The sequence below is a fragment of the Centruroides sculpturatus genome, unplaced genomic scaffold (assembly GCF_000671375.1).
Source record: "Centruroides sculpturatus isolate CEXI.00-Female unplaced genomic scaffold, Cexi_2.0 scaffold535, whole genome shotgun sequence".
NCBI classification, from domain to species: Eukaryota; Metazoa; Arthropoda; class Arachnida; order Scorpiones; family Buthidae; genus Centruroides; species Centruroides sculpturatus.
This window is the reverse complement of record NW_019384785.1, coordinates 261924-289470: the sequence shown is the minus strand read 5'-3', so window position 1 is coordinate 289470 and position 27547 is coordinate 261924. Positions and strand designations below refer to the sequence as shown.

The 27547-nt window shown below is 25.7% G+C and overlaps 2 protein-coding genes across 3 annotated transcripts in view; one reads left to right on the top strand and one right to left on the bottom strand.

Moving 5' to 3' along the window:
• Positions 1-13868, bottom strand: part of LOC111629247 — a 235408-nt gene extending 221540 nt beyond the window's left edge. For both annotated transcript variants that reach the window (XM_023373129.1, XM_023373131.1), the window contains exon 1: positions 13740-13868. In XM_023373129.1, coding sequence (XP_023228897.1) covers positions 13740-13786 — 47 coding nt within the window. In that variant the 5' untranslated portion in view covers positions 13787-13868. The remainder of the gene's footprint in view (positions 1-13739) is intronic.
• LOC111629246 (uncharacterized phosphotransferase YvkC-like) overlaps positions 1-27547 on the top strand; it is a 52577-nt gene that overhangs the window by 4683 nt on the left and 20347 nt on the right. Inside the window, exons 2-25 of the mRNA XM_023373127.1 lie at positions 14276-14463; positions 14564-14820; positions 14900-14956; positions 15035-15145; positions 15239-15351; positions 15582-15637; positions 15708-15760; positions 15833-15951; positions 16053-16203; positions 16337-16398; positions 16512-16645; positions 16725-16846; positions 17360-17398; positions 17493-17620; positions 17718-17788; positions 18036-18100; positions 18731-18878; positions 18970-19087; positions 19166-19266; positions 19353-19424; positions 19678-19784; positions 22247-22319; positions 22402-22503; positions 22595-22765. Of these exons, the coding sequence (XP_023228895.1) occupies positions 14276-14463; positions 14564-14820; positions 14900-14956; positions 15035-15145; positions 15239-15351; positions 15582-15637; positions 15708-15760; positions 15833-15951; positions 16053-16203; positions 16337-16398; positions 16512-16645; positions 16725-16846; positions 17360-17398; positions 17493-17620; positions 17718-17788; positions 18036-18100; positions 18731-18878; positions 18970-19087; positions 19166-19266; positions 19353-19424; positions 19678-19784; positions 22247-22319; positions 22402-22503; positions 22595-22765 (2618 nt within the window). The remainder of the gene's footprint in view (positions 1-14275; positions 14464-14563; positions 14821-14899; positions 14957-15034; positions 15146-15238; positions 15352-15581; positions 15638-15707; positions 15761-15832; positions 15952-16052; positions 16204-16336; positions 16399-16511; positions 16646-16724; positions 16847-17359; positions 17399-17492; positions 17621-17717; positions 17789-18035; positions 18101-18730; positions 18879-18969; positions 19088-19165; positions 19267-19352; positions 19425-19677; positions 19785-22246; positions 22320-22401; positions 22504-22594; positions 22766-27547) is intronic.

The following is a 27547-nucleotide window of genomic DNA, read 5'->3' as shown; positions in this document are numbered from 1 at the left end:
TATTTTTGAGAGTTTATAAATTTTACGCTATTAATTAATAATTATCGCTGCTTTTCTTTATATACTCCTTTATAGTATATTAATTCATAAATTCGATGTTTCTATTACTATTGTAATTATAACTGTTATGACAAAAATATATTTTCGTACATTATCATTAGTGACGTACGCGTATTTAGATATCGGCATTCTTTTCATCATCAAATTGAAATAAGAACATTTCAAATTCTAAAGTACAAAAATTCATCGAAAAAAGTTATAATATCATTGAAAATAATTTATAAAAGCATTTTCAAATTTTTTTATATTTCTATTTTTGCATTAGCCGAATTAAGTTTACAAAGGTTAGAATCTTACAATTTTTGCATATTGGAATACATCTAAAAACCTTTAAGTAGATTTTAAATTACTTTTTATACAGTCCTTAAAAGTATATATAATTTTAAAATTACTATATTAAATTTTAATATTCATTTTCTAATTGATGAAATAATTTTTATAAAAAATTGTATATATTTCACTATATGTTACTATGCAAGTTTATTTATTCATTTTACATTTATAGTACTGTCTATAAGCAAAAGTATGAATTTCACATTTTTATACATTTATTTGATATTTGTATGTTTTTGCCGGTTTCTTATGTTTATTGTGTCATTTATGTATGATTGAATCTGTTCTTTCATAAATTATTTGATTGGGCTTTCGTGATAGTATTTATCAAGTTACTTGTAATAAATTATTTTTAAAACTGTCGTTAATAATTATACATTTATATCTTCAAGATATATGTAGTATTATAATTTTAAGTAAAAGATCTTTATTTCAAATTTTAGGAAGTTTCAGTTAGATAATTGAAAACATAAGTTAAAGACATTATTTTGTATTCATTTTATGTAAATTAATACCAAAATAATGTTACCTTTTATTTTAATAATGTACAGTCATATGCCTAATATAATAAATATCTTAGGAGTTTACTATATAATGAGAAAAGAATTTTTACAAGTGTTCTGACAAAAATAAAAGTTTACTTGAAAGAACGAAAGATTTAGAGTGTGTATATTATATATACATAGTTATAAACAATCATATATATATATATATATATATANATTTTTCCCTATTTTAAGCACCACGGCACCACCCAAATGTATAACAAATGTATATATGTGTAAATACATATATATTGTTATACATGTTTTAATCATATGCTTTATATATATTTAAAAATAGAATACACGTCATATACATCAAAATGTATTTTGACCTCATGTACACAAATAAATGTTTAAAAAACTTTTAGAAGAAATCTGTTCAGTTGAAACTGTTGTCACAGAGATAACAGGCATTTCTTGATAACGAATTTAAAATTTATGAATTTGAAAAAGTTGTCAGTTTGTCATCTATATTTATAAAACATTCTTTCTTTAAACTATTTTAAAAACTAGTTTTTGTGTTTATAATGTTACTAAAAGAATAATAAATATTAATTAAAATTTATTTTACACCACGCACTAAAGCTATCGATAGCGTTTACTGCTGATACAATAATTTTATAATTGAAATTATGATTATGATTTCATAAAACATGTTTTTATTATTGTGAAATTATTACTTGATAACAATATTAGTTATTTAGTTTGATTTTTCAACTTTTTCAATAAAAATGAACTATTAAAGTATTTCTGAAATGAAAATTAAATAAATAATTGTTACTTTAGAATTACCTTAAACGTACAGTACATATATATACATATATATATATATATATGCACGCATACATATACAAGCTGTATGAAGGTGTATGTATATATATGTACTGTACGTTTAAGGTAATTCTAAAGTAACAATTATTTATTTAATTTTCATTTCAGAAATACTTTAATAGTTCATTTTTATTGAAAAAGTTGAAAAATCAAACTAAATAACTAATATTGTTATCAAGTAATAATTTCACAATAATAAAAACATGTTTTATGAAATCATAATCATAATTTCAATTATAAAATTATTGTATCAGCAGTAAACGCTATCGATAGCTTTAGTGCGTGGTGTAAAATAAATTTTAATTAATATTTATTATTCTTTTAGTAACATTATAAACACAAAAACTAGTTTTTAAAATAGTTTAAAGAAAGAATGTTTTATAAATATAGATGACAAACTGACAACTTTTTCAAATTCATAAATTTTAAATTCGTTATCAAGAAATGCCTGTTATCTCTGTGACAACAGTTTCAACTGAACAGATTTCTTCTAAAAGTTTTTTAAACATTTATTTGTGTACATGAGGTCAAAATACATTTTGATGTATATGACGTGTATTCTATTTTTAAATATATATAAAGCATATGATTAAAACATGTATAACAATATATATGTATTTACACATATATACATTTGTTATACATTTGGGTGGTGCCGTGGTGCTTAAAATAGGGAAAAATAAATCGCTTACTTTTTTGTGGTCCTATCCTCCAGAACTATTCCAACTGATCTCAAATTACTACAGAAGAAATTTAAACTTGATATATTAAAATTTAGAGGTAGCTCAATGACCACAAAGTTTATAAAAAGAGCGATTTATGACAAATGAAAACATACAAGATCTGTTTTGTTAAACTAGACTTGTTTCACTTTTGGACAATTAAAGACAAATTAAATAGTCATGTAGACTCTTCAATATTCAAAAACTTGATGGATTACAAACCAAAATGCAACGAAAAAATTTTTAAACATATTATAATTCACAAAATTTGAAATTTTCAGTACTACGTTCGATGTAACTTTATCAGTTTATTTTGGTAGAGACAGAGAGTGTTTCTTGCTGTCTAGATAATCTGCCTCCAACTGCCTTACTAGTTACTCTATCTTTTTTACAGCTTGCATCTTTTTCTTCAGTATCTGTGCTTCTGCTTGAGGATATTAGGTCCGCTATTTCTTCACCGTGAACTTCTCTTCAAGTCTTCCATTCTACGTTTTCTGTTAAGCATCTATTCTGTCTTTGTGCTGATCATTTCTCCTCTGCAGCTAATTTTGCCTCCACACCTACCATTGACCCTTTAGGTCCTTTCTCACGCTGAGCTAACAAGAACGCATGATCCTCTGGAATTTTATCATTTCGACTGCTTTAAAATGAGAAATGTCAAAAAGTTCATCTAGTTTACAAACAAATTCAGCCTCATTTGTATGCTGTGTTACATATTGTCGCCCCTTGTTTTTCTTTAGCAAACGCCATTCTTCAAATGTTCGTTCTAGTTTAGTTAAGCAGTTTCTGAATCCATCATTAAGATCCTTGCCATTTCGTTAAATATTTCCGGCTTTTTGACTGTAACAGCTGATGACTGTCTGATAGTTTGTTTCAGTTGAAAATGGGGATGTAAAAACAAATCAACAACCTGTCATAAGGATGGCAACTTGTTGCCAGTTAATTCAGTTACTGTTGAACCAAAGAGGTACACTTCAGTTTTAGATCTAGTTGTTGCTGCCACCATATTTATTATTTAATAACTTTGCCGAAATGAACAAAAATGTATTATGTGATTTGCTTGAGCAGTTTCTGGATTATTATAGTCTATGCATCTGATGATATCAGCAGTCCTTCAACGATGTGCCTGAACTTTCCATACAAGCAAAATAGCCAATAGGTGCTGATGTAGGCAGTATGAGTCACTGAGTTAGCCTCAACCAGAAACAGGGAAAAACATTTGCAACAAAACTTGATGATGTCAGCAAAATAAAGATCACGCATCATGACAGAAATTACTTCTGTGGGAATGTCATGTAACTAATGTGTGATTAATTAATTTAATGGTTTATTTATTGAGATGACCAACTACAGTTTTACAAACTGTTGTACTGAAATGTGGTTGAAGCTTGTGATTGCCACATGCTCATCCTTACTATTTAGAACCTATAAAACTTCAGTGACATTGAGCTACCAGTAAATATTCAGCAATGGAGTAGATTTTTGGCACTAATGTTTTCTATATATATTGGAACGGAAATAGAGGGTAGGAGGTTCACATTTACAAATTGTGAAAATAAGCTCCATCCTATTATACATGTTTTCATCGTCTCCTTTATCTGTTAATCTTTACACATTTTTAAAAATTTCACTATTACCGATTGAATTTTACTTTTTTCTGTTTTATTATTAATTAATATTGTTGTCATATACAAAATATATCCTGCTTAAAATATGTAATTTTTATTATTGTTTTTACTTAACGAATTTCTCATATTATATTGAAATTTTCCTACTTGTTATATTTCTTTATTGATTTCTTTTGTTATTTTTCTCGCATAATTTCAATTGCCAAATATTTTAATTTTTTATAGAATTTCCAATAAATTTCTCTGCAGATTAATCTTTCTCTTTGAGTTTTCCTTTATCACTATTGTTTTCATTTTATCTCTGCTTACTTCTATATTATATCTCCTTTATTACAAATATTTATTTCTTTTGTATCACTGTTTTACTATAAATAATCTATATAATTACGGATCTTTAATGTACGATATTTTATAATATTTACTTTTATGTTTTTATATAACGTAGAGTTTATTCTTGGCTCGAGACAAACTAATTACAATTGAGAATAGTATTTAACACAGCATTATATAGTAAACTGTACAGGTCTCCTGCTTATATTAATTGATTAATACAGTATTACGTTGGGATTATATTAGTAATTGCAGAGTTGTTTCAAATGCATAATATTATATCAATTTTGAATTAATATCAAATTCTATTATAGATTTATTCGATTGAAATTTATTGTAAGATGATAAATATTATTAAAATATCTATTAAAAATGAACTATTACAAAAAAAATCTTTAACGCATTTTGGTTAAAAATAAAATAAAAATATATTTCGATCTTAAAATAAAATTTGTAATACAATCGATATCCCATTATCAAAATCTACGAAGATAAAAAAGGGAATTTAAAACGTGTTTTTCATATAAATTTCGAAATTCTATATGAAAAATTTATTCTGTTGGCTTCACTAAAAATCTTCAGACAGCACGTACAGACATATCGCGTAGAATGTGTATACATGAAAACAACTTTTGTATTAAATTAATTCCTGCAAATAGAAGTAATGTAGGCTATACAGTAGCGGATTTAGAAAAATGGCGCCCATAGACTCACAACATGCAGTCACCTCCCAAATTAATAGTGCCACATTTGCACCATTTTATCATTTTAATTCTGCAATTGTATTTTTACAAATTTTTAAATATCGATAGGGCAAAGGGCATTGATATTAAAAATTCGATATAAATACTACTCTTTTCATGCAAAATATATTCATATTTTAATATTACTCAACTGATATATCTTATTTTGTCTTACTTAAGCTTTTAGTTTGCGCTAATTTCTTTATGAATTATTTCTATATAAAATTATTTGTTCATTATTTTATTGTTATTATTATTTTGAATTTGTGCGCCCTTTCAAACTCTTGCGCCTCTAGGCCCGACCTAGTGAACCCAATGAAAAATCTTCCACTGACTATACATATGCCACGTATATTTTTGCTCAAAATGCTTAAACTAAAAGTAAAATTTAAATCAATCGACTTCATTTATATGAAAGCTACTTTTATTACGACTATTAGGGATATACTCTTATTTTAACTTTCGCATTTAATTAGGGAATCTAATTTTGAATTCTTAATAGCATACGACAACGCAATAATTCAAAGAAATTTAATTTATTTACATTTTTATATCACGTTATTTTTTAAAATTTTTTATTACTTTTTCAAATTACTATTCTTGTGGATGAAACAAAAATTTTAACATCAATTACACATTTGTTTTCAATTTTCGTCATTTTGTTATATAAATCTTTCATTTTTAATAATTCTACTATGTATATTATACTACAATAAATTATTAATGTAAACTGCAATTTAAAAATGATAGATAAAAATTTCATTTATTTATTTTTTAACTTTTGTATTGATGGTAAAACACTAAAAACTTTATCCAATTATTTCATGAAAAACATGTTTAAATTGTTACGTTTTTTACAAAATTCTTACAAACTTGATATAAATGAATTATTGAGATATAACAAATATTCAAAATTCTTAAATNTTAAATTAATTCCTGCAAATAGAAGTAATGTAGGCTATACAGTAGCGGATTTAGAAAAATGGCGCCCATAGACTCACAACATGCAGTCACCTCCCAAATTAATAGTGCCACATTTGCACCATTTTATCATTTTAATTCTGCAATTGTATTTTTACAAATTTTTAAATATCGATAGGGCAAAGGGCATTGATATTAAAAATTCGATATAAATACTACTCTTTTCATGCAAAATATATTCATATTTTAATATTACTCAACTGATATATCTTATTTTGTCTTACTTAAGCTTTTAGTTTGCGCTAATTTCTTTATGAATTATTTCTATATAAAATTATTTGTTCATTATTTTATTGTTATTATTATTTTGAATTTGTGCGCCCTTTCAAACTCTTGCGCCTCTAGGCCCGACCTAGTGAACCCAATGAAAAATCTTCCACTGACTATACATATGCCACGTATATTTTTGCTCAAAATGCTTAAACTAAAAGTAAAATTTAAATCAATCGACTTCATTTATATGAAAGCTACTTTTATTACGACTATTAGGGATATACTCTTATTTTAACTTTCGCATTTAATTAGGGAATCTAATTTTGAATTCTTAATAGCATACGACAACGCAATAATTCAAAGAAATTTAATTTATTTACATTTTTATATCACGTTATTTTTTAAAATTTTTTATTACTTTTTCAAATTACTATTCTTGTGGATGAAACAAAAATTTTAACATCAATTACACATTTGTTTTCAATTTTCGTCATTTTGTTATATAAATCTTTCATTTTTAATAATTCTACTATGTATATTATACTACAATAAATTATTAATGTAAACTGCAATTTAAAAATGATAGATAAAAATTTCATTTATTTATTTTTTAACTTTTGTATTGATGGTAAAACACTAAAAACTTTATCCAATTATTTCATGAAAAACATGTTTAAATTGTTACGTTTTTTACAAAATTCTTACAAACTTGATATAAATGAATTATTGAGATATAACAAATATTCAAAATTCTTAAATTATTCCAATATTTCATTTAATTATAATATAATTTTTATAATTTTACTCTTAATAAATTCGAAAGTAAAACTTTAGAATTTATCCTGAATTATATTTTTCTTTAATAACAATCTGCTGTGTGATAATTTACATACATATTATTTTAAATTATTTAAATCTGCCGGAAATGCAGTTCCTCGTATTTCTGTAATGTACTTAATAAAGATTTCTTGAAATTTTATATATTTTGTTTGCATCTTAATTAAGATTTAAAATACATATAAATAATAGTAATGGATTTGCAATCGATTGTTACAAACGCTGTACTTCTCATACTTTGTTAGGCATTTTTACTATTATTCCAAAGTTGTTTTGATTAATTTAATATTTTTTTACTAATTTTATTCTCTTCAATTCCGATCCTTTATTTAGAACTAAACAATTAGAAAAATTAAAATATAAAGTAATATTATTTTATGTTAAATTAAGCGGGAAAAGCAACTTTATCATTAACTTAGATTGTAGCTTTTCATCCGTATGAAATTTTATAAAAAGTTAATTTAACAAATGGATTCGGATACTTTTAATTAATCTTATGTTTCAAAAATAAATATTCAATTTATTCGTTACAAAACAGTATCAAACCAATCAAATATTCCAGCAGATAAAGCCTAAGTAATTGTGATTATTAAACACTGCAATCATTTAAACATCAAATATAAAATTTTACGTTTTAAATATTTAAAAGGTTTAATAACATGTGCATACAGTTATTGATATCAACATTTTCAAGTGTATCCAATTTCTGGATTAAATCATTAATTGCTCAATTTAAATTTAATAAACAAAATATTCATTAGAGAAAAAAGATAAATTGCTTTAGCTACTTCTCATTTGAAAACTTTGTAATAACCTAAGTAGAGTCATTGATAGTATTTCTGCCTCAATAATGTTTATCTTCTCTATGAAAAGTATTCTTCGATTAAGCCAGTTTTCGTTTATTAATTTAAGAAGCGACTTTCATTGATTAACTAGAGATCTTTCAATTAGTTTTATCTTATCTTATGCATCAAATATTCTTGTTATAATCATTCCTTTTAATCTGTTTTTTTTTTTTACCTTCTCCCGAAACACGTACGATTTTTATATTTTGAACTGAATACGATGCATTTTATATTATTTCATTCAGTTTATTCAGTTTATATAATTCAGTTGCTGGATTGCTAGTACCCGGACAGATAATCGGATGGTCGAGGCGGCTAAGGCGTTAACCTACTGCTCCGGAAGTTTTTCTACTGCTTCCGAGATCGAATTCGAGCAGTAGAAAAACTTCAGGAATTTTTCATGGGCGGTCTGTTCCGTCCTTCAATACAGTATTACGTTGGGATTATATTAGTAATTGCAGAGTTGTTTCAAATGCATAATATTATATCAATTTTGAATTAATATCAAATTCTATTATAGATTTATTCGATTGAAATTTATTGTAAGATGATAAATATTATTAAAATATCTATTAAAAATGAACTATTACAAAAAAAATCTTTAACGCATTTTGGTTAAAAATAAAATAAAAATATATTTCGATCTTAAAATAAAATTTGTAATACAATCGATATCCCATTATCAAAATCTACGAAGATAAAAAAAGGAATTTAAAACGTGTTTTTCATATAAATTTCGAAATTCTATATGAAAAATTTATTCTGTTGGCTTCACTAAAAATCTTCAGACAGCACGTACAGACATATCGCGTAGAATGTGTATACATGAAAACAACTTTTGTATTAAATTAATTCCTGCAAATAGAAGTAATGTAGGCTATACAGTAGCGGATTTAGAAAAATGGCGCCCATAGACTCACAACATGCAGTCACCTCCCAAATTAATAGTGCCACATTTGCACCATTTTATCATTTTAATTCTGCAATTGTATTTTTACAAATTTTTAAATATCGATAGGGCAAAGGGCATTGATATTAAAAATTCGATATAAATACTACTCTTTTCATGCAAAATATATTCATATTTTAATATTACTCAACTGATATATCTTATTTTGTCTTACTTAAGCTTTTAGTTTGCGCTAATTTCTTTATGAATTATTTCTATATAAAATTATTTGTTCATTATTTTATTGTTATTATTATTTTGAATTTGTGCGCCCTTTCAAACTCTTGCGCCTCTAGGCCCGACCTAGTGAACCCAATGAAAAATCTTCCACTGACTATACATATGCCACGTATATTTTTGCTCAAAATGCTTAAACTAAAAGTAAAATTTAAATCAATCGACTTCATTTATATGAAAGCTACTTTTATTACGACTATTAGGGATATACTCTTATTTTAACTTTCGCATTTAATTAGGGAATCTAATTTTGAATTCTTAATAGCATACGACAACGCAATAATTCAAAGAAATTTAATTTATTTACATTTTTATATCACGTTATTTTTTAAAATTTTTTATTACTTTTTCAAATTACTATTCTTGTGGATGAAACAAAAATTTTAACATCAATTACACATTTGTTTTCAATTTTCGTCATTTTGTTATATAAATCTTTCATTTTTAATAATTCTACTATGTATATTATACTACAATAAATTATTAATGTAAACTGCAATTTAAAAATGATAGATAAAAATTTCATTTATTTATTTTTTAACTTTTGTATTGATGGTAAAACACTAAAAACTTTATCCAATTATTTCATGAAAAACATGTTTAAATTGTTACGTTTTTTACAAAATTCTTACAAACTTGATATAAATGAATTATTGAGATATAACAAATATTCAAAATTCTTAAATTATTCCAATATTTCATTTAATTATAATATAATTTTTATAATTTTACTCTTAATAAATTCGAAAGTAAAACTTTAGAATTTATCCTGAATTATATTTTTCTTTAATAACAATCTGCTGTGTGATAATTTACATACATATTATTTTAAATTATTTAAATCTGCCGGAAATGCAGTTCCTCGTATTTCTGTAATGTACTTAATAAAGATTTCTTGAAATTTTATATATTTTGTTTGCATCTTAATTAAGATTTAAAATACATATAAATAATAGTAATGGATTTGCAATCGATTGTTACAAACGCTGTACTTCTCATACTTTGTTAGGCATTTTTACTATTATTCCAAAGTTGTTTTGATTAATTTAATATTTTTTTACTAATTTTATTCTCTTCAATTCCGATCCTTTATTTAGAACTAAACAATTAGAAAAATTAAAATATAAAGTAATATTATTTTATGTTAAATTAAGCGGGAAAAGCAACTTTATCATTAACTTAGATTGTAGCTTTTCATCCGTATGAAATTTTATAAAAAGTTAATTTAACAAATGGATTCGGATACTTTTAATTAATCTTATGTTTCAAAAATAAATATTCAATTTATTCGTTACAAAACAGTATCAAACCAATCAAATATTCCAGCAGATAAAGCCTAAGTAATTGTGATTATTAAACACTGCAATCATTTAAACATCAAATATAAAATTTTACGTTTTAAATATTTAAAAGGTTTAATAACATGTGCATACAGTTATTGATATCAACATTTTCAAGTGTATCCAATTTCTGGATTAAATCATTAATTGCTCAATTTAAATTTAATAAACAAAATATTCATTAGAGAAAAAAGATAAATTGCTTTAGCTACTTCTCATTTGAAAACTTTGTAATAACCTAAGTAGAGTCATTGATAGTATTTCTGCCTCAATAATGTTTATCTTCTCTATGAAAAGTATTCTTCGATTAAGCCAGTTTTCGTTTATTAATTTAAGAAGCGACTTTCATTGATTAACTAGAGATCTTTCAATTAGTTTTATCTTATCTTATGCATCAAATATTCTTGTTATAATCATTCCTTTTAATCTGTTTTTTTTTTTTACCTTCTCCCGAAACACGTACGATTTTTATATTTTGAACTGAATACGATGCATTTTATATTATTTCATTCAGTTTATTCAGTTTATATAATTCAGTTGCTGGATTGCTAGTACCCGGACAGATAATCGGATGGTCGAGGCGGCTAAGGCGTTAACCTACTGCTCCGGAAGTTTTTCTACTGCTTCCGAGATCGAATTCGAGCAGTAGAAAAACTTCAGGAATTTTTCATGGGCGGTCTGTTCCGTCCTTCATCTCGTGTCTGCCCTATTGTGGGCCTGGCCGAAACCGCGATAAATATAGAAAAAAGACCACAGGATGGAGTTTGGAAAAGAACTCGCGACAATATATTGCAAGTGTCTAAATCTTCCTTTTAAAAACAAAAATTTATACTATGAAAATATGATTTTATTTTAAAAAATTTTTAAATAAAATTACCATGAAATACTTTAATCAGAAGTATTTTAAAAGTCAGAAATTTAGACAATAGATAACAAGATCAACTTAGCTATTTTATTTAATATTAAGGATCTTATGCAATTTTACCACTACCGTATTTTACTTCCATTAATTAAAATTAAATTGCATCTGGTTTTTATCTGCTATAAGCTCTAATACTTGAATATTTTCGCATGCTGTTTTCATAACGTTAAGATATTTTTCTTTCTTTTTTATTAATTATTAATTAATAATTAAGTCTAAGTAATGATTGGTTATAACCTCGTTTACAATTAAAATAAAATAAAAATTCTATATTATTAAATTGTAACATTTTAAAAAGTTGTAAGTCGATTTAAATGCATGAATAACTTTTTAAATTTCATCGAAATAAGACAGTTTCTAAAGTCAGGAAAATCAAATTCCTACTTAAAATGTCAAAACGTTTGTTTATTTTTATCCAAAGATATCTTCACTCCATTCTAAGCAACAATATTTCGTCGGACAAAGAAAAACTTTTCTCTATGAAAGTGTGACATGTTATTTTATTGAAAATAGTTCAATCATATTTCTCGGAAAACTGTACTGTTGTATCATTTTTATTTTTATTTTTACGCTTAGAGCACGCGCGATATCAAGGAATCAATTTTGTAGCAAAGTTCACATTCTACGAAAAGCAGATATAACAAAAAAATATATTTTCGGAGATTAGGGAATATAAACAATAAGGCGACAGTTCGGTCGTTGTGCGATGTACGCGGTATGAATAGTTGCAGTAAAAATGCTGCAGAGTATTTCTAGAAATGACACGAGAAAATACTGTCTGCTACAGTGTAATATAATAAAATATATAATAAAATAATTTCCTTTTTTGTGTGTTTTATATAATACTAGTAACATTGTTCAATTTTGCGTTTTTATAATCATATGTTTTTAATGAAAAATAATTATAACGATAATTTAATTTAATACTATTTCTTTGTTTATTACGTGTTTTTTGACGTAAATTTAAATTTAATAAGTAGACTTAGATTTATTAACAGATATAGATCAGATTTGACATTAAAGTTCATATTTTCTCGATTCTCATTATTACAATAAAACAATTTTGAGTACTAATTATTTCTGATACAAGAAATTTTAAAAAATATTATAGAATTTCGAGTTTACATTAATATTTTTCTTCTTTATTTTCTTTTTCTCGATGATAAAAAGGATGAATCGTCACGTTCTCTCAATTAAAATAAAAAAAATAATTGTTTTTAATAAATCTTTAGGTAATTAATGATTATTGAAAAAATTTAAATAGATAATATGTAAATATGAATTATTTATGGTGTATTTAATATATTATAGAACTATAAAGGAAAGAGTTATGTCAAAAAAACTATTTTCCCTTAAATCTATTAGGGCTACACAAGATAAATTCTTATGATATAAATTATTTTAAAATGTTTGAAAAATAAAACCGATTTGCATTAAACATTAAAATAATGTCAAATAAACAGTTAGGAAATAAAAAGTAAGATGAAATATGATTTCTAATGATTTATTTTAGGCTATAATTTTTTATCAAAATTTTCACCGAAACATAAAACATAGCGCACTTTTTCTAAATATTAATATATAAAATATAAGAAATGTTAATACGAGATATAATATATTAGACCTCTACATAATAACTTTTTTGTTCTAGGACAACAAGTTTTATTCGAAATATAATACAACTATGTAATTATATTTTGAATGAAACTTGTTGACAGATTTATAATAGTATATAAAAATTAATTTTATGATAGTATAGTAGTTTCTAAAAATTTCACTAAAATCTATTATTTATTGACAATAAAAAATAGTTCAAAATATAGATGTCTAGTAAATAGAGTTTTAGAAATATTTATTTACGAGAACCGATTATGTCGTGCAATTTATCACAGAAAAACGTTTGAGAAACACTACCCTAGAGATCGAACACTTTAACTTCTGAAACTCGTAGAAAATGGACGACAGCTGAAATATCTCGAAAATTCTATAAATTATATTTATGACAAGAGCAAAAATATAGGCCAAAACTGTTTTACTACGACAAACATTTTACTAAAAATTCTCTTAATACCGAAGTACAACTTTTGATTTTTAAATAAAAAACATGTGTAAGTCTAATGTAACATTAAGTCTACTAATTAGATATTACACAGATTGATCATAATTATAATTAATAGATTTTCTATGCTTATAAAATAACTTTAAACTCAAGACACTACTTACAGTATAGATGTATTATCAAACCCCTTGATACCGTCTTCGCTTCTCATGCCTCGTTTAACCTAATCTTGTATGTATTGATTATTGATTAGGGAACAATTCCGAAAGCATGCTTACAGTATATAGAGAAATCCCACATCCATGTTTAATGATAGGATAAGATACAAAAGCTATTTATAGTACCACGTTTCTTTATAGTCAAAGTTCAATTATATCCGGTCGGAGGAGAATGCGACAATCAAAGAAAGTATCTTTCTTAAATTGACAAGTTTAATAAAGCTGTCAACTTAATATGTTAAACGTTTTAACTGCAAATTTTTTTGTTTTATCGATCGTAATAAACGCCATGTTTTTTCATAATTTCAATTCTCTTCGGAATAACTGAACTTTGATAATTTAATAATAACCAACAAATGTATTGTATTAATGTTAATAAAAATTTACATTGTGAATGAAACTTTTTATTAATATATTTTAATTGGAGTTTAAATAAAATTAAATATATATTTTTTAAAATTAATTACTGTTATTATGATTAGGTTTTGTATGTTGTTTGAAGCAACAATGGACGGAAATTTTTATTAATGTCTCTAAATATTGGCAAAAAAAGAGATTAAATAATTATAGTGTCGCCTTAATGGAACAAATGGATAAAAGTGGGATGATTCCTTCGGAAGAGCATAAGAAATTGGAAGAACCTATTTCATTTGATGAATTTCGACCAGGAGTAAGTATTCCAATAATTTCAATGTATATGTTGAATACAGATTACACTTAGAGTAAATGTTTAATGATATATATTTTTTTCTCTTTTACTTAAATTACAGTTAATAGATGAAGTGTCTATGAGCGGATTTAATTTTAAAGGGGATAGTCTAATATTAAGACTCGTTAGGAAAAGTAATTTTAAAACAGAAGTATTTCTTCATCTAAATCTAAATGGCAAAGGTAGCTTTCAGTTACCTTTTCTTCCGGATAGTCGAGCCTTCAGTTCCGATGCAAACGAGTTTAGTTCTTGTGGTTTAAAAATTAAATGTTTATCTGCTTTAAGAAGATGGAGAATTAGCTACAATGGATTTCTTAAGTATTTCATGAATTTCTGTTAATTAATGCAACATTCTTTATAATTAGTTTTCTTTTTAACATTTCAATTAACATTTTAGAAAAATGAACACTGATAAAACGCAAGAAGAAATGCTTCATGTAAAATTTTCTTTCTTGTAAGTTTCCGAAAGTAATCAATGTATTGATTATCTTCAGAAATTAAGTTTAATGTGTCTTCTCTTTAAATTTTTTAGATGGTTGTCAATCAGCAGCTCACACGACTTTCAAACCGATTTTAATTCCTCCTTATTATCAGAATCAATGTGTCAAAATTTTTCTTTATTTCCTTACAGTAATTTAAACAAGTAAGACATTATTTTTCAATTAGCCAGGATTTTTAGAAGTATAAATAACAATTATAAGTCAATAATAAAACAGAATTTTTACTAATTTTTCAGATTTAAGAACATATTTAACAATTACGAGCAATGGGGAAATTATATCGGAACAATTTCTATAGATAACAATGAAGAAGAAATGCATCTTTGGGGTCCACGTCTTAGAAACCGAGGTATTATTTTTTCTCCTTTATCACTGTACAAACTTTTATTATTGCTACTTTTATACATTTAGCACTAAGGGATTTAATCCTACTTGAAATGCAAATTTCTACTCAGGTTTCATTTCCTCCTGCTAAAAAGCTATAAATGTAATGTAAATCGAATTTATTAAAGATTAAATTTCGACTTAAATTACTCTAGTGTAAGTGTAATGCAAATCACTTACTCGTTTTGTTTGCAGGAGTTTTGGAATGGAACCAAATCGGGGATTATGTTAAAATATATGGTTATTTCAAGGTAATTTTTGATATTTCTAAGACCTTTAAACCCGTTCTAGGATTCTTTAATAAGAATTATTTATATTTAGGATGGAACGATGTTTAATTTAGGGAAGATAAACAGTCCTGGAACATTTACAAAGTAAGAAAACAAAATAATATTTTTTCACTTGAATTTTATTCTATTCATGATATTTTCTTTAATATCTTGCAGTTTGAAGTACGGTTATGTAATTCGACCTAATCGATCCATACATCCCATCGAGTCTTGTTATTTTGGTATTACTTCAAAGGAAGAAAATAATATTCAGCGCAAATTGATATTCCGAGCTGGTTTGATACATTGAAATATTATTTTTCTTATATTTGATCAAATTCGATTTAATTTAGTAAATATGTTTGGAAAAAAAATGTATGTTTTCTTAATATCTCAGCGGGAAAATGCTATCTAGTCGACTGTAAACAATTAAGTGGAAACAGTGAAGTGTTTTATGGAGAAAATGGAGAAATTAAAAGCTGTATACGGCTCGCAAATTATACTTTAGAAGAAACGGAAGGGAAAGGATATATCGAATTCGGAGTCAGGTAATTAATTCAATCAAAATATAATTTTTTCTTTTATATATTAAACAGTAAGCTGTTTCCTTATGACTTAAATATTTAAATCGAAAGAAAAATATTAATAAAATTAATTTTGTTTTACTTTTTTTTTAAATAGAAATGAAACTGAGATGCCACAACCGTTGAGACATATATATCCTTGTTTACTTCGCGAGAATGGTAATTCAATTTTAATTAAATTTCCTTTTTTATTTTCAAATAATAATTAATTTATAATTAATTATATTCAAAAATAAAGTGATTAATTAAATAATTAAATTTTATTTTTCTAGATTTACTAAAATTAGATCAGGAAATACCTTTTGTTGTGGATATCAATGAGAAAATATGTCGAGATGACAGAATTTCTGGTGGTAAAGGGTGTTCTTTGGCTATGCTTTGTAAATTATTAAGTATACAGAAAGGCGTAAGTTTTATTTATGTATTGCTATTACTTTTTTTATCATTTATCTGTATTATTATAACGCTATATGACTTTGTTGCAGGCACTCCATTCTAATATAAAAGAGAAATTTCTTGTACCGAAAGGGATAGTTATTACTACTTCTGCTTATAAACATCATATTAAGAGCCATAATTTATCATCAAAAATTGCATCTCTATACAAGTATGAGTTTTAAAATTGTTAATAGTCAAATTATTTACTTTAAATAAGTAAATTGTGAGTCTATGTTATGCAAATAATATTGGAAATAAGAACAAAAGTATAAAATCTGTTATTTATTGTTATCCACATTCCTAAGTAGATTAAGATATATTAGAATATATACGTAAACATTAATTATATTTTTCAGTAACAAAATTTAATTATGAAAGTGAATTTATTATTTATAACCAGTAGTGTTTTCATTTGTAATTAATTAATTAAAAATGTACTCAATTAAATTTACGAGCAATTTTCATTTGCTTTCGACTGTTGAAGTATCTGTTCCAGATAAAATAATTAGTTTCTAGCAAATGTTATTGAGATAAAAGTAAATTTATTGACTCATGACCTATCATTACTATATTTTAGTCTATAAAATTTAGGTTTTAAGTTATATTTGAAGTATTGCACATTATTCGATATAATATTGATATTGTAATGTTTTATGACCATATTTTAATAATATTTTAACAGTTGTAGAAATCCTAAAAAATTAGAAGAAACATGCAAAGAGTAAGTAACTTAATCGTAAACATAATTTAACTTATTTATAATATTTTAATTTTAGTAAATAAATTTTAAATGTATATTATTGTAATATTTTAAGATTAACTGATGAGTTTTCTAAGACGACTCTTTCTGAGAATATCAAACAAGCGATTAAATATAAACTGGAAGAAGTATTTTCTAAAGAATTTCAGAATGTACCATTTGCAGTGCGCTCTTCGGCTTCTGGTAATTACGAAAAGAACAAAATTTAAAATCTTGGTTTTAATTTAAAGATACTAAATCATCATAAATTATAATAAATAAAATTAATTGACTGATTCAGGAGAAGATAGCTTAGAGACTTCCGCAGCAGGCCAGATGGATACATATCTTGGCATCCGTTCCATTGATCAGGTAAGAGTTTATCTCCAAAGAATTCTCTTGAATACGATGGCAGTCGTTATTTTAAAAGTTATTGCTGCAATATACACCAATCTACTACAGACTGAACTAACGTTATTTAAATTTATACGTTTCTGGATAATTTATTTACGTCTCTTATCTCATAATTTTGCAATGAGTAAATTTTTATTCTATTATAAAAAGTAATACAGTATTTATTGTTATAAGCATCTAAAGACCATAAAGAATATATTTTTAGATATTTCATCATGTGGTTAAGTGTTGGAGTTCTCAATTTTCGTACGTTGCTGTAAATTATAAAAGGTAAATGAATTAAATAAATATGAAACCACGTAAAAACTGTGCTATAGAAATGTTCAATTTTAAGTTACATAGTAAAAATAATAATTAATATTACATACATATTATGGATGGCGTAATCGAGCGACATAAATTGCATTTACAGTATTTGTAATTTAATGTTTTAAATATACTGTACTAGTTCATGCGTAAAACATACACCAGACGTATAGGCCCTTCGTGACACTTTATTGACTGTACAAACTTCTAAGTTATATTTACAAAATTAATTTTCGAATTAAATAAAAAGTATAATATAAAATAAATACCAGACGTATGTTGATGTATGGGCCCTTTGTGACCTTTTATTGGATCTTACTGTATAACATGATCTTGGGATGCATTTCGAGACTTTTATTCACTCCTCAGCCAATCCCAGAATCTTGAAATGAATCCCAAGACTATGTTATACAGTAAGATCCAATAAATGGTCACAAAGGGCCCATACATCAACATACGTCTGGTATTTATTTTATATTATACTTTTTATTTAATTCGAAAATTAATTTTGTAAATGTAACTTAAAATTAAAGTGTAAATTTTTAAAGTAATTATAACAATCGTAATTAAATAATTGATATTTTTTTATCATAGACAAACGGGCCAAATTTTAGACAGTAATATGGCTGTAGTAGTACAAGAAATGGTACCTGCTCAAATTGCAGGTGTTGCGTTTACATGTGATCCTGTAACAGGAAATCCAGCATATATCACCATTACAGCTAATTATGGTTTAGGAGAGGTATTTATTGATATTAAATATATCAGCTGATCAATTTTTTCTCTCTTGTAAATATTAATATTTAGAAAAAAAAACGTTTATTCCATTTAAGTCTGTAGTATCGGCTTCCAGTGAACCCGATACAGTTATACTAGAAAGAAACTTTGATAATACATTATTCATCAAGTCGCAGACAATTGGAGAAAAACGTATAAAAATTCAGATGTCAGGTACAGTACATTCGTTTTAAATAAAACGTATTGTACAATTGAAAACATAAAAATAATGTTATTTTTTTCTTAATTTAGGTGGAGGAGGTACAATAACTGAAAATGTTACAGAAGAGCAAGCAAAGTTATGCTGCCTACAACCTGAAGATGCATTAAGAATAGGGCATGTTTCTATTTTAGTAGGTTAAACTCTATTAAATGATTTCTATAAAAGAACAATTTTTAGAGATAAAATTATTTAACGGCGTTTTTTGTTTTTCATCAGATTGAACAATGCTTTGGAAACCCGAGAGATATTGAATGGGCGATTGTAAATAATCAAATTTATCTTTTGCAGGTAATACCAATAAGAAATTCTTTTGAATTTATTCTATATTTTGAATGATTAGCGATATATTTTATTTATTTTCCATATTTTTAATTTGTTATATAATTCCATTGCTACTTTAACATTCTTTTTAACAATTATATTTTTACTAAAGAAAATATTTGTTTTTCATTTAATCATGAAGCTTCTTTAATTCATTATCAAGTTTTTATAAATCAAAATCAATTAAATCACAATTTAAAAATTTCAATTATTTATTTAGGCAAGACCTATTACCACTCACGACCTAGAGACAGATTTTGAGATAATTCACGAACTGGATTCGGGTCATTTGACTGATAATGAATATATAACTAAAGCTAATGTTGGGTAAATATACTATTACTCTTTTATAATTGATATCTACATATTAATAATTATAAATACTTAAAAATTTGATAAAAGAATTAATTGTTATGTTTTTTATAAATACAGCAGTACTCAAAACATTTAATTATTTATAACTAAAGCTGATAAAATTTAAAGAATTTTATTTTGTATTAGCTATAAATATTTTGTTTTTAATCTTATTTATACAAGAAAGTTAAAAATCTTGTTTATACAGTATAAAGAAATGTAAAGCAAAATTGTAATTTACATACTGAACTGAATATATATACTTTAGGCAATATTTATTAAATCGGATTATACATAAATAAGATATCCAATTTCCACCGAAGACTCTGAAATACATGAAAATGTCAGAAAATACATAATTGAATATAAGTTTCTCTTCCGCTTTTATTGTAGATAAGAATGGTTTTAGAATTCTTCGAGTTTTGAAAATTGTAGCATAATATCGAAATAAAGCAGATAAAATGCGTGGTTAATTCTAGGGGTGATGCTGAATTCAAAGCATTCTCGTTTCCAAAACGAGTTCATTCACTTCAACGCACGTTGTGAGCGAATCGCGCGTAGTATTGAGTTTTCTCTCTTTGAACTCGTTTGCATGACAAACGTTCGCTGAACGACTACAAACTGCAATCTCATGTTTAAGTCATTGAGACGGAAAATCAACCAATTGCGACTATTTTTGTCAAGTTAACAAATATGTAATGACTTAGTTATCGTTATATATTGCTTCACTAGTCAATTAGAACTGTCATAATTTAACTAATACATTAGCTTTTTTAAACCATGGTTCATTCTGAGTACTCATAAGTTTAACTTTATTTTAGGCTTTTAGATTATGTATTTTTATCTGTTTAGTATTAACTAATGCTAGAAGATTTTAAAAGAATTTAAATATCAATGTGAAAAATCGATAATTAAATATAGAAATTTGAATAAATTGGAAATTTAAAAAAAAATTGCCTATCCAACCAAATTAATAGGCCTTAGATAAATTCTTTATGAATTGTTATAACTTCACAATTACACATGAAAAAAAAATAAGTAAAGTTTTTGTTTAATTAAAATTAAATTTATTTTTTAAATCAACGAATTAAATTACTATATTATAAAAATTACCAACCGTATATAATTTAATATCGAAATTAAAGCATGTAGCTTTATATTCATCTAAAAATAATGATCATTTATTTCGTTTCGTTAAAATTTAAACACATTCACAAACGTCATCATGTAATTTTAACAATTAATTAATCATATTACGTAAAATTTAAATTTATTAATTTTGTCGAAAAATATAGATTACTTGAATAAATTTCATTTTTAAAATCGAAAAAAAGATAATAAGCTATTCTGATTTTTCTTTGCGATCCACCGATTGACGTTAAGACTCAAAGGTTAAATTTCATCCACTCCTAATTAAGTTATGTACAGTCGCCCCCTATAACACTGTTGATAATTCCGTTTTATATGAATTCCATGTTGTACGAGTCACTTAGATTTTACAAATACGTGAGCTGTTCACAGCCCGGCACACGTATTTGTAAAATCTAAGTGACTTGTACAACATGTAAAACGGAATTATCAACAGTGTTATAGGGGGGTCGACTGTATATCCTGAAAGTTTCAGCCTTCTAAGTCCGATAACAATGCATTATAATAATTTTTTACGGATACCCCCACACACTATCCTCTCCACTCTGAAACTCCATAAACAACCAAATGTAGAATTAATTTAGCAGTATATGTAAATGCATTAATTAGATGATACATATGGTGGTTTTGTGGGTAGACCACCACATATATCATCTAATTAATGAATTTCACATAAATATAATTAAATTCTACAACTGGATATGTTTAACGTGTTTCAGAGTGGAGAGAATCGTGGGTGGAGTCCATCCTCTTAAACATCATTATAATATATTGGTATTGCCATGCTCATCAGCAGTTGTTTGTGTGAGGTTAAAATGTCTAACATCTTCATCAGATTTTACTGCTCGTATTATATTGTAAGTCATCCAATCACACTGTAATATTACTCTATTTGTCTATATTCTCTGTCAGTTTGACGATGAGCTTGGCCCGAAATGCATCTTTGACAAACCAAAAGACAATAATGAAACTTCTTAAACAGTGAATGACTTGATTCCTTGTATGATTTGATCCCACAAGAGTGTCACAATATTTGTGTATAAACTCGATTTATATATAAAATATCTTTTATATTTATTGTCAAATGCAACAGTGATTTTTCATTCATGATCTATCCATAATCAGTAACAAATGTTTATTTCAAAATGGTGATTGTGTAGTTTTGAGTTCTGTTGTATTTTAATTAAAATCTCAGCGTATTAAATTAATAACTTAAAATGTATTTATTATATATCTTATTTCTATAAAAGTTTTTCTTTATTATGTACTGTACATATTATTATTAGAGAAGTCATGCCCCATGCATTATCTCCTCTTTCCATATCGACAGTAATTAAATTATTTGATCTAGAATTCCAGGTAACTTTTTTTGGCTATTAAAAGGTCCCAATTTATATTTTCTCTCATTAATTAACATTTTAATAATTGTCAACCTCTCAAGGCACAATTGTTTAAAGAAAAATTTTCGTATAATGTATATATCCCTGAAACAAGTTATGCCCTTCCAACAAGCTTTAATCATTGTTTTATATCAATTGTCGATGTAAGTTTTCTTCTTTGAATTATATAATAATGTAATTATATCCGTATTTTAAATTAATATAGATCTAATCAATGAGTAAACGATAATTTAGGTTATTTTGAGAAAATGTAGTGATGAAACTAGTGAGGATAATTACGGCTGGGAATTATCTCTTTTTGGAAGAATACTGGATAATCATAATGAGCTACAGTCTTCTGCAATTTTTCGATACGGAGTAAATTCCAAGCTAAAAAATATACTGGAACTCATCAGTATTTTTTGGGTAACAGATTAATTTTTTTTTTTAAATCTTATTAAAATTAAAATCTTCAGTAAAATGATTCTGCGATCGTTTCCAATAAGCACAAAAAATAAACTTTCTAATAGATTTAACATAATTTTGAGAACTTAGCGAGCAATTGTCTAGTTTAGTTATTAGATTAAAAGAAAACATAGGCCTACACAAATTAGTAGAATTTTCCTAAAGTTATTTTGTTTTTTATTATGTGTTGCATTTAAAACTTAGCCGTTCGAACAATAACGTAGATCATCGAGCATTTTTTTAGATAGCCTGGATCTCATAAATTTCATTTTTTTCCTAAATAATTTCTTTATTTCTTTAAGCTATTATTAATCAAATATGAAATTATCTGAAGTACTAATCCTCGCTGAATCATGCATTCCCTTATAAGCTTATGCATTATATATGAAATTCAATTCAAAATTCATTTACTTTTGATGAAAACTTTTTATATGTTATTGGTGCAATCATTTCAACATTGAAATACATTAAGTCAATCAATCAGTTTATTTGTCTCTCTTTAAGAGCAATGTTTAACAGAAAAACTTCCATCAAAACAACAGTTTCATACAAAATATTTATTACAAAATAATTTTGATAAATTTGTGATATAACAAATATGTATCAGCAACGAAAAAAATTACAGCTGGAGATATAAATAAATGAAATTTCAAAGCGACATTTGTAGACTTCTTTCATATAATAAATAAAAATAGATATTAACTTATTAAAAATTTAGTTATAAAAAATATGGAGAAAGATTTGTTAGTTTTTTCTCAAAAATATATTTTCTTATGCATGTAGATGAACACAATCTTAGATCATATTTGTAAACATTAAATAATAAGCGATACTAAAGTGAAAGATGATGTAGTATATGAAATATGTAATAAATATGATAATTAAGAGTTCAGAGTATCATAGGTAAACAAATTAGTGATATTTTAAGAAAGATATAAGATAAATGAAATACAGTATACGAAAATATGTAAAAAAATACTTGGTAAATAAAAGTAGATTTACATTATGAAAGTGAACGAAAATTCTAAAATAATTAGTGATTGATTAAATGAATAACCAGATGTGGTAGCAATGTACTTGGATGAAATCAAAAGCTTTACGGGTTTGTAAATGAAATAATAAATAGTGTATTACAGGGAATAAAGCCATCGTTAAGTATTTGAGAGTTTCTCGTGTTACATGAAATAGCTCATTTTACATTATCATAAAAATACTCACATAAATTGAATTATAAAACTGAAATGTAATTATGGTACTATGTAATTTATAATTTTTACAATTAAAAATGTCCCCCGTTTATCATAAAATTTGCTAATACTAAATTTTTAGTATTAAAAATAAAAATAACAGTAAATTTTTGCTTACATAATAGTAATTTGCATGGTTGGTTGAATAATTTTATACATTTTTACAGTTTTAACAATTTAGAATGGGATGCAATACTTATTGCATTAATGAAAATTGAATATACAACAGATATAATTTTAAAGTTATACATTTAGTAATCAGTTGACAAGGAATTTTTGATGTAATCTTACAGATTGAATTCCATAAAGTTTTAACAAGAAAATATTGACAAGATAACTTATAACTTAATAATTACACTATGTTATTTGTAGCACAGTTGAATTTACATTCGATTCACTACATATAATAGTCCTTATTTTTAACATTTTATATTTATTGTCAAATGCAACAGTGATTTTTCATTCATGATCTATCCATAATCAGTAACAAATGTTTATTTCAAAATGGTGATTGTGTAGTNAGGTAATTTAATTTCTTGAATTAATCAATTAATTGAAAAAAATACAGAAAAGTATCATTATTATTATTTTTTATTTTATTCTATTTATTTGTTGCTTAGCAATTTCTGAAAAATCATTCGATTTTCTTTTATAAAATGTTTTCTTTCAAGTAACTTCTATAAAATGTTTTTGGGAACTTGCAAATAAATATTTTAGTATTGCAAATGAATAATAAATAAAATAATGCTAATTTAAAGCGAAAATATGTGAATAAATTTAAATTGAAAAGATTGACATACAAAAATTTGTTAATTTTTACAATGTCAAACAGTTATAGAAATGGAATCCCGAAAAATGCAAAGTTAAAAGGTGTAAGACTTATAATCCGACTGTCTTATAACTACAGAAGACAAAAATTGTTAAATTTCATTTTGAAAAATTGCTGATATTGTTTTAAAAAGTGACTATCGTAAAGAATGTTATTTCAGAATCATGATAAATAGTATATTCTACAAAAAAAGAATAAGCATGGTCTTAAATAGTCTTTAATAGACTAGTCATTATGTTACAAAAAGCCAAAGAGATAGAAAGAGTGGAAGAGAAAGTAACGACAAAATAGCATATAATGTTGCTTATTGTATACATTTATGTTTCTGATTATAATAATTTTTGGTAACCTCTCTGAATTTTTGTCTCTTTAAAAGTTTCTATGCTTTCCGATCACTGAGAATATCCACATCCTCAGTTGATACTGTCCAATCATCTTTAATCGCCTATTTAAGTGAATGCTTCTCTTGATACCTTAAAAACTCTGTTCCATCAAAAATATTCTGAGTTTTTTGTAAGATGATATGCGAAAAAATGGTAAAAAATTTTTATTTAAGGGGATCGACGTTCAGGACCCAATAATGAAACTACACATTATTAAAATTATCTCTTGTAGAATTGAGTTGCTCCTGAAAGAGCATCGTGATCATACAGAGTACAATAAATAAAACAAGATGGAAGTTTGTTAATATTATTAATAGAACAAAATAATTCTATTAATTGGCAAGATTAATTATATAAAACATTTTTGTGACTTATCAACAAAGCTCAAACATCTCCAGCTTATTTTCTATGAAAAACACAAAGCCGATTTATCTAATGCTTTTTCTAAATCCAGATATAAACAATTTGCAATGGCATATTAATAATTTTGCTGTACAGTACATTTCAATTTCATACTCGAAATAATATATTTTATGAGTAAAAGCGATAATTAAAACATCTGATATCTCACTCACACTAGAAGACAAAACACAGGATGATTTTCTATAGGAAATATTGTGCAATAAAATAAGTAATGAGAAACGACATCTTTTGATGAAGATCATTAATAAAGATGGATTCTAGACAACAGCTGCTTTTAAATTATAATATAGTTCTATGCACTAATAACATTGATATACTTAGAAAAAGATCTTCAGTCCCAATTTACCATTATTAATTCAAAAAATAAATCCAGCAACAAGTTGCGTAACTTTCCTGGGAAAAATTAGAAGTATTGTGGTGATGAGAAAAATTCTCACATAAATTGAATTATAGATTTGAAATGTAATATTTTACGACAAATTCACGAAGAATCAAATATTATTTACGAAAATTAATGTATACATATATATTATATTTTTCAAGAAACTTAATATATGAAAATAATGTAACAATGAACATTTTTATATTAGAAACATTATCAAAAAACAAATTAGTGTTTCTTAAAAGATTTTTCTGAAACGAACTGAATATTTCAGAAAGTTAAAAATGAATGAATTAAAATGTTTCAAAAAAGCATAAAATATATTAATATTACTTGATATAAAAGATAGAAGGTGAAGATAGAGAAAACGGAACAGATGAATGACACGAATATTTTTGAGATTATAAGAAAAGGAAGGAAAGTATACATGTAATACACAGAAAATTAGGGATGGTAATATAGTTTAATTTTAATTACATTACATAATTTCGTTGGCCATGATATGAGATAATGCTATTTTATTATACACTGACAAAAAAAAATTGCGCATCAAGAAGGAGACATCAAAATCGAATGAAACCATATGTGCTATGATTATGAGGACGGAAATAAATTATTTAAATATCAATATGTTAATTACGAATATAGTTTAGTGTTACAATTAGTATCTTGTAATATTCCCTCTTTCGGAGATGCAGAGATGCGGTCTCGTAAGGAATAATAGATATGCGTTATTCTATCTTGAGAAAGATTTTTCCTGCGATTTTGTTACTAACTCTCCACATTCTGCACACTCGTTGATAAATGATATTTCCATCGCAGCAAGTCCCACATATGTTCTATAAGTGATAAATCTGGACACCGGCCGCACCAAAAAAGTGTCAACATTATAGAGGCACTACTAAGGAATTCGAGTTGTGTGGGCTAGCGTTATCTTGTTGAAAAATGACTCATTATAGACGTGTCATTCGAGGCAACACATCTATCTGGTCGTAGGATCACCTAAACATATTGATCAATCAATGCCTCCTGATCATTATTAATAACGACTGTCATAGGAAATGCTTCCACGCCAAGACATCACCAGCTTTGGCAGTGTAACGCTCAACGATAAAGTTGGGATTTTGGTGTACCCCACTTCTCCTCCGTATGGTCATCTGTATCCATACAACCTATTATACTGTATCAATGCATATACATATTGGCGGCGCATTAAATCTAGTGATGAAACGTTATTCATTACTAAAGATCATTATCTTTAGTAAAGTTATTCGTTACTGAAGATAATGATCCGCCATTCTGAGAACACACTGTTTTAATGTAAAGATAGAAGCAACCTTTGTTAGTGTGTTAATGGTAGTGGACATAAAGAGCACCGCGAATGCAGTCCAGTCTCTGTAAATTGCTTCAGAATCGTGATATTCGGTTTTCAAAGCATATTATCTGTCTTTAAATGCTGGAGAGAAAGACCATTGAATT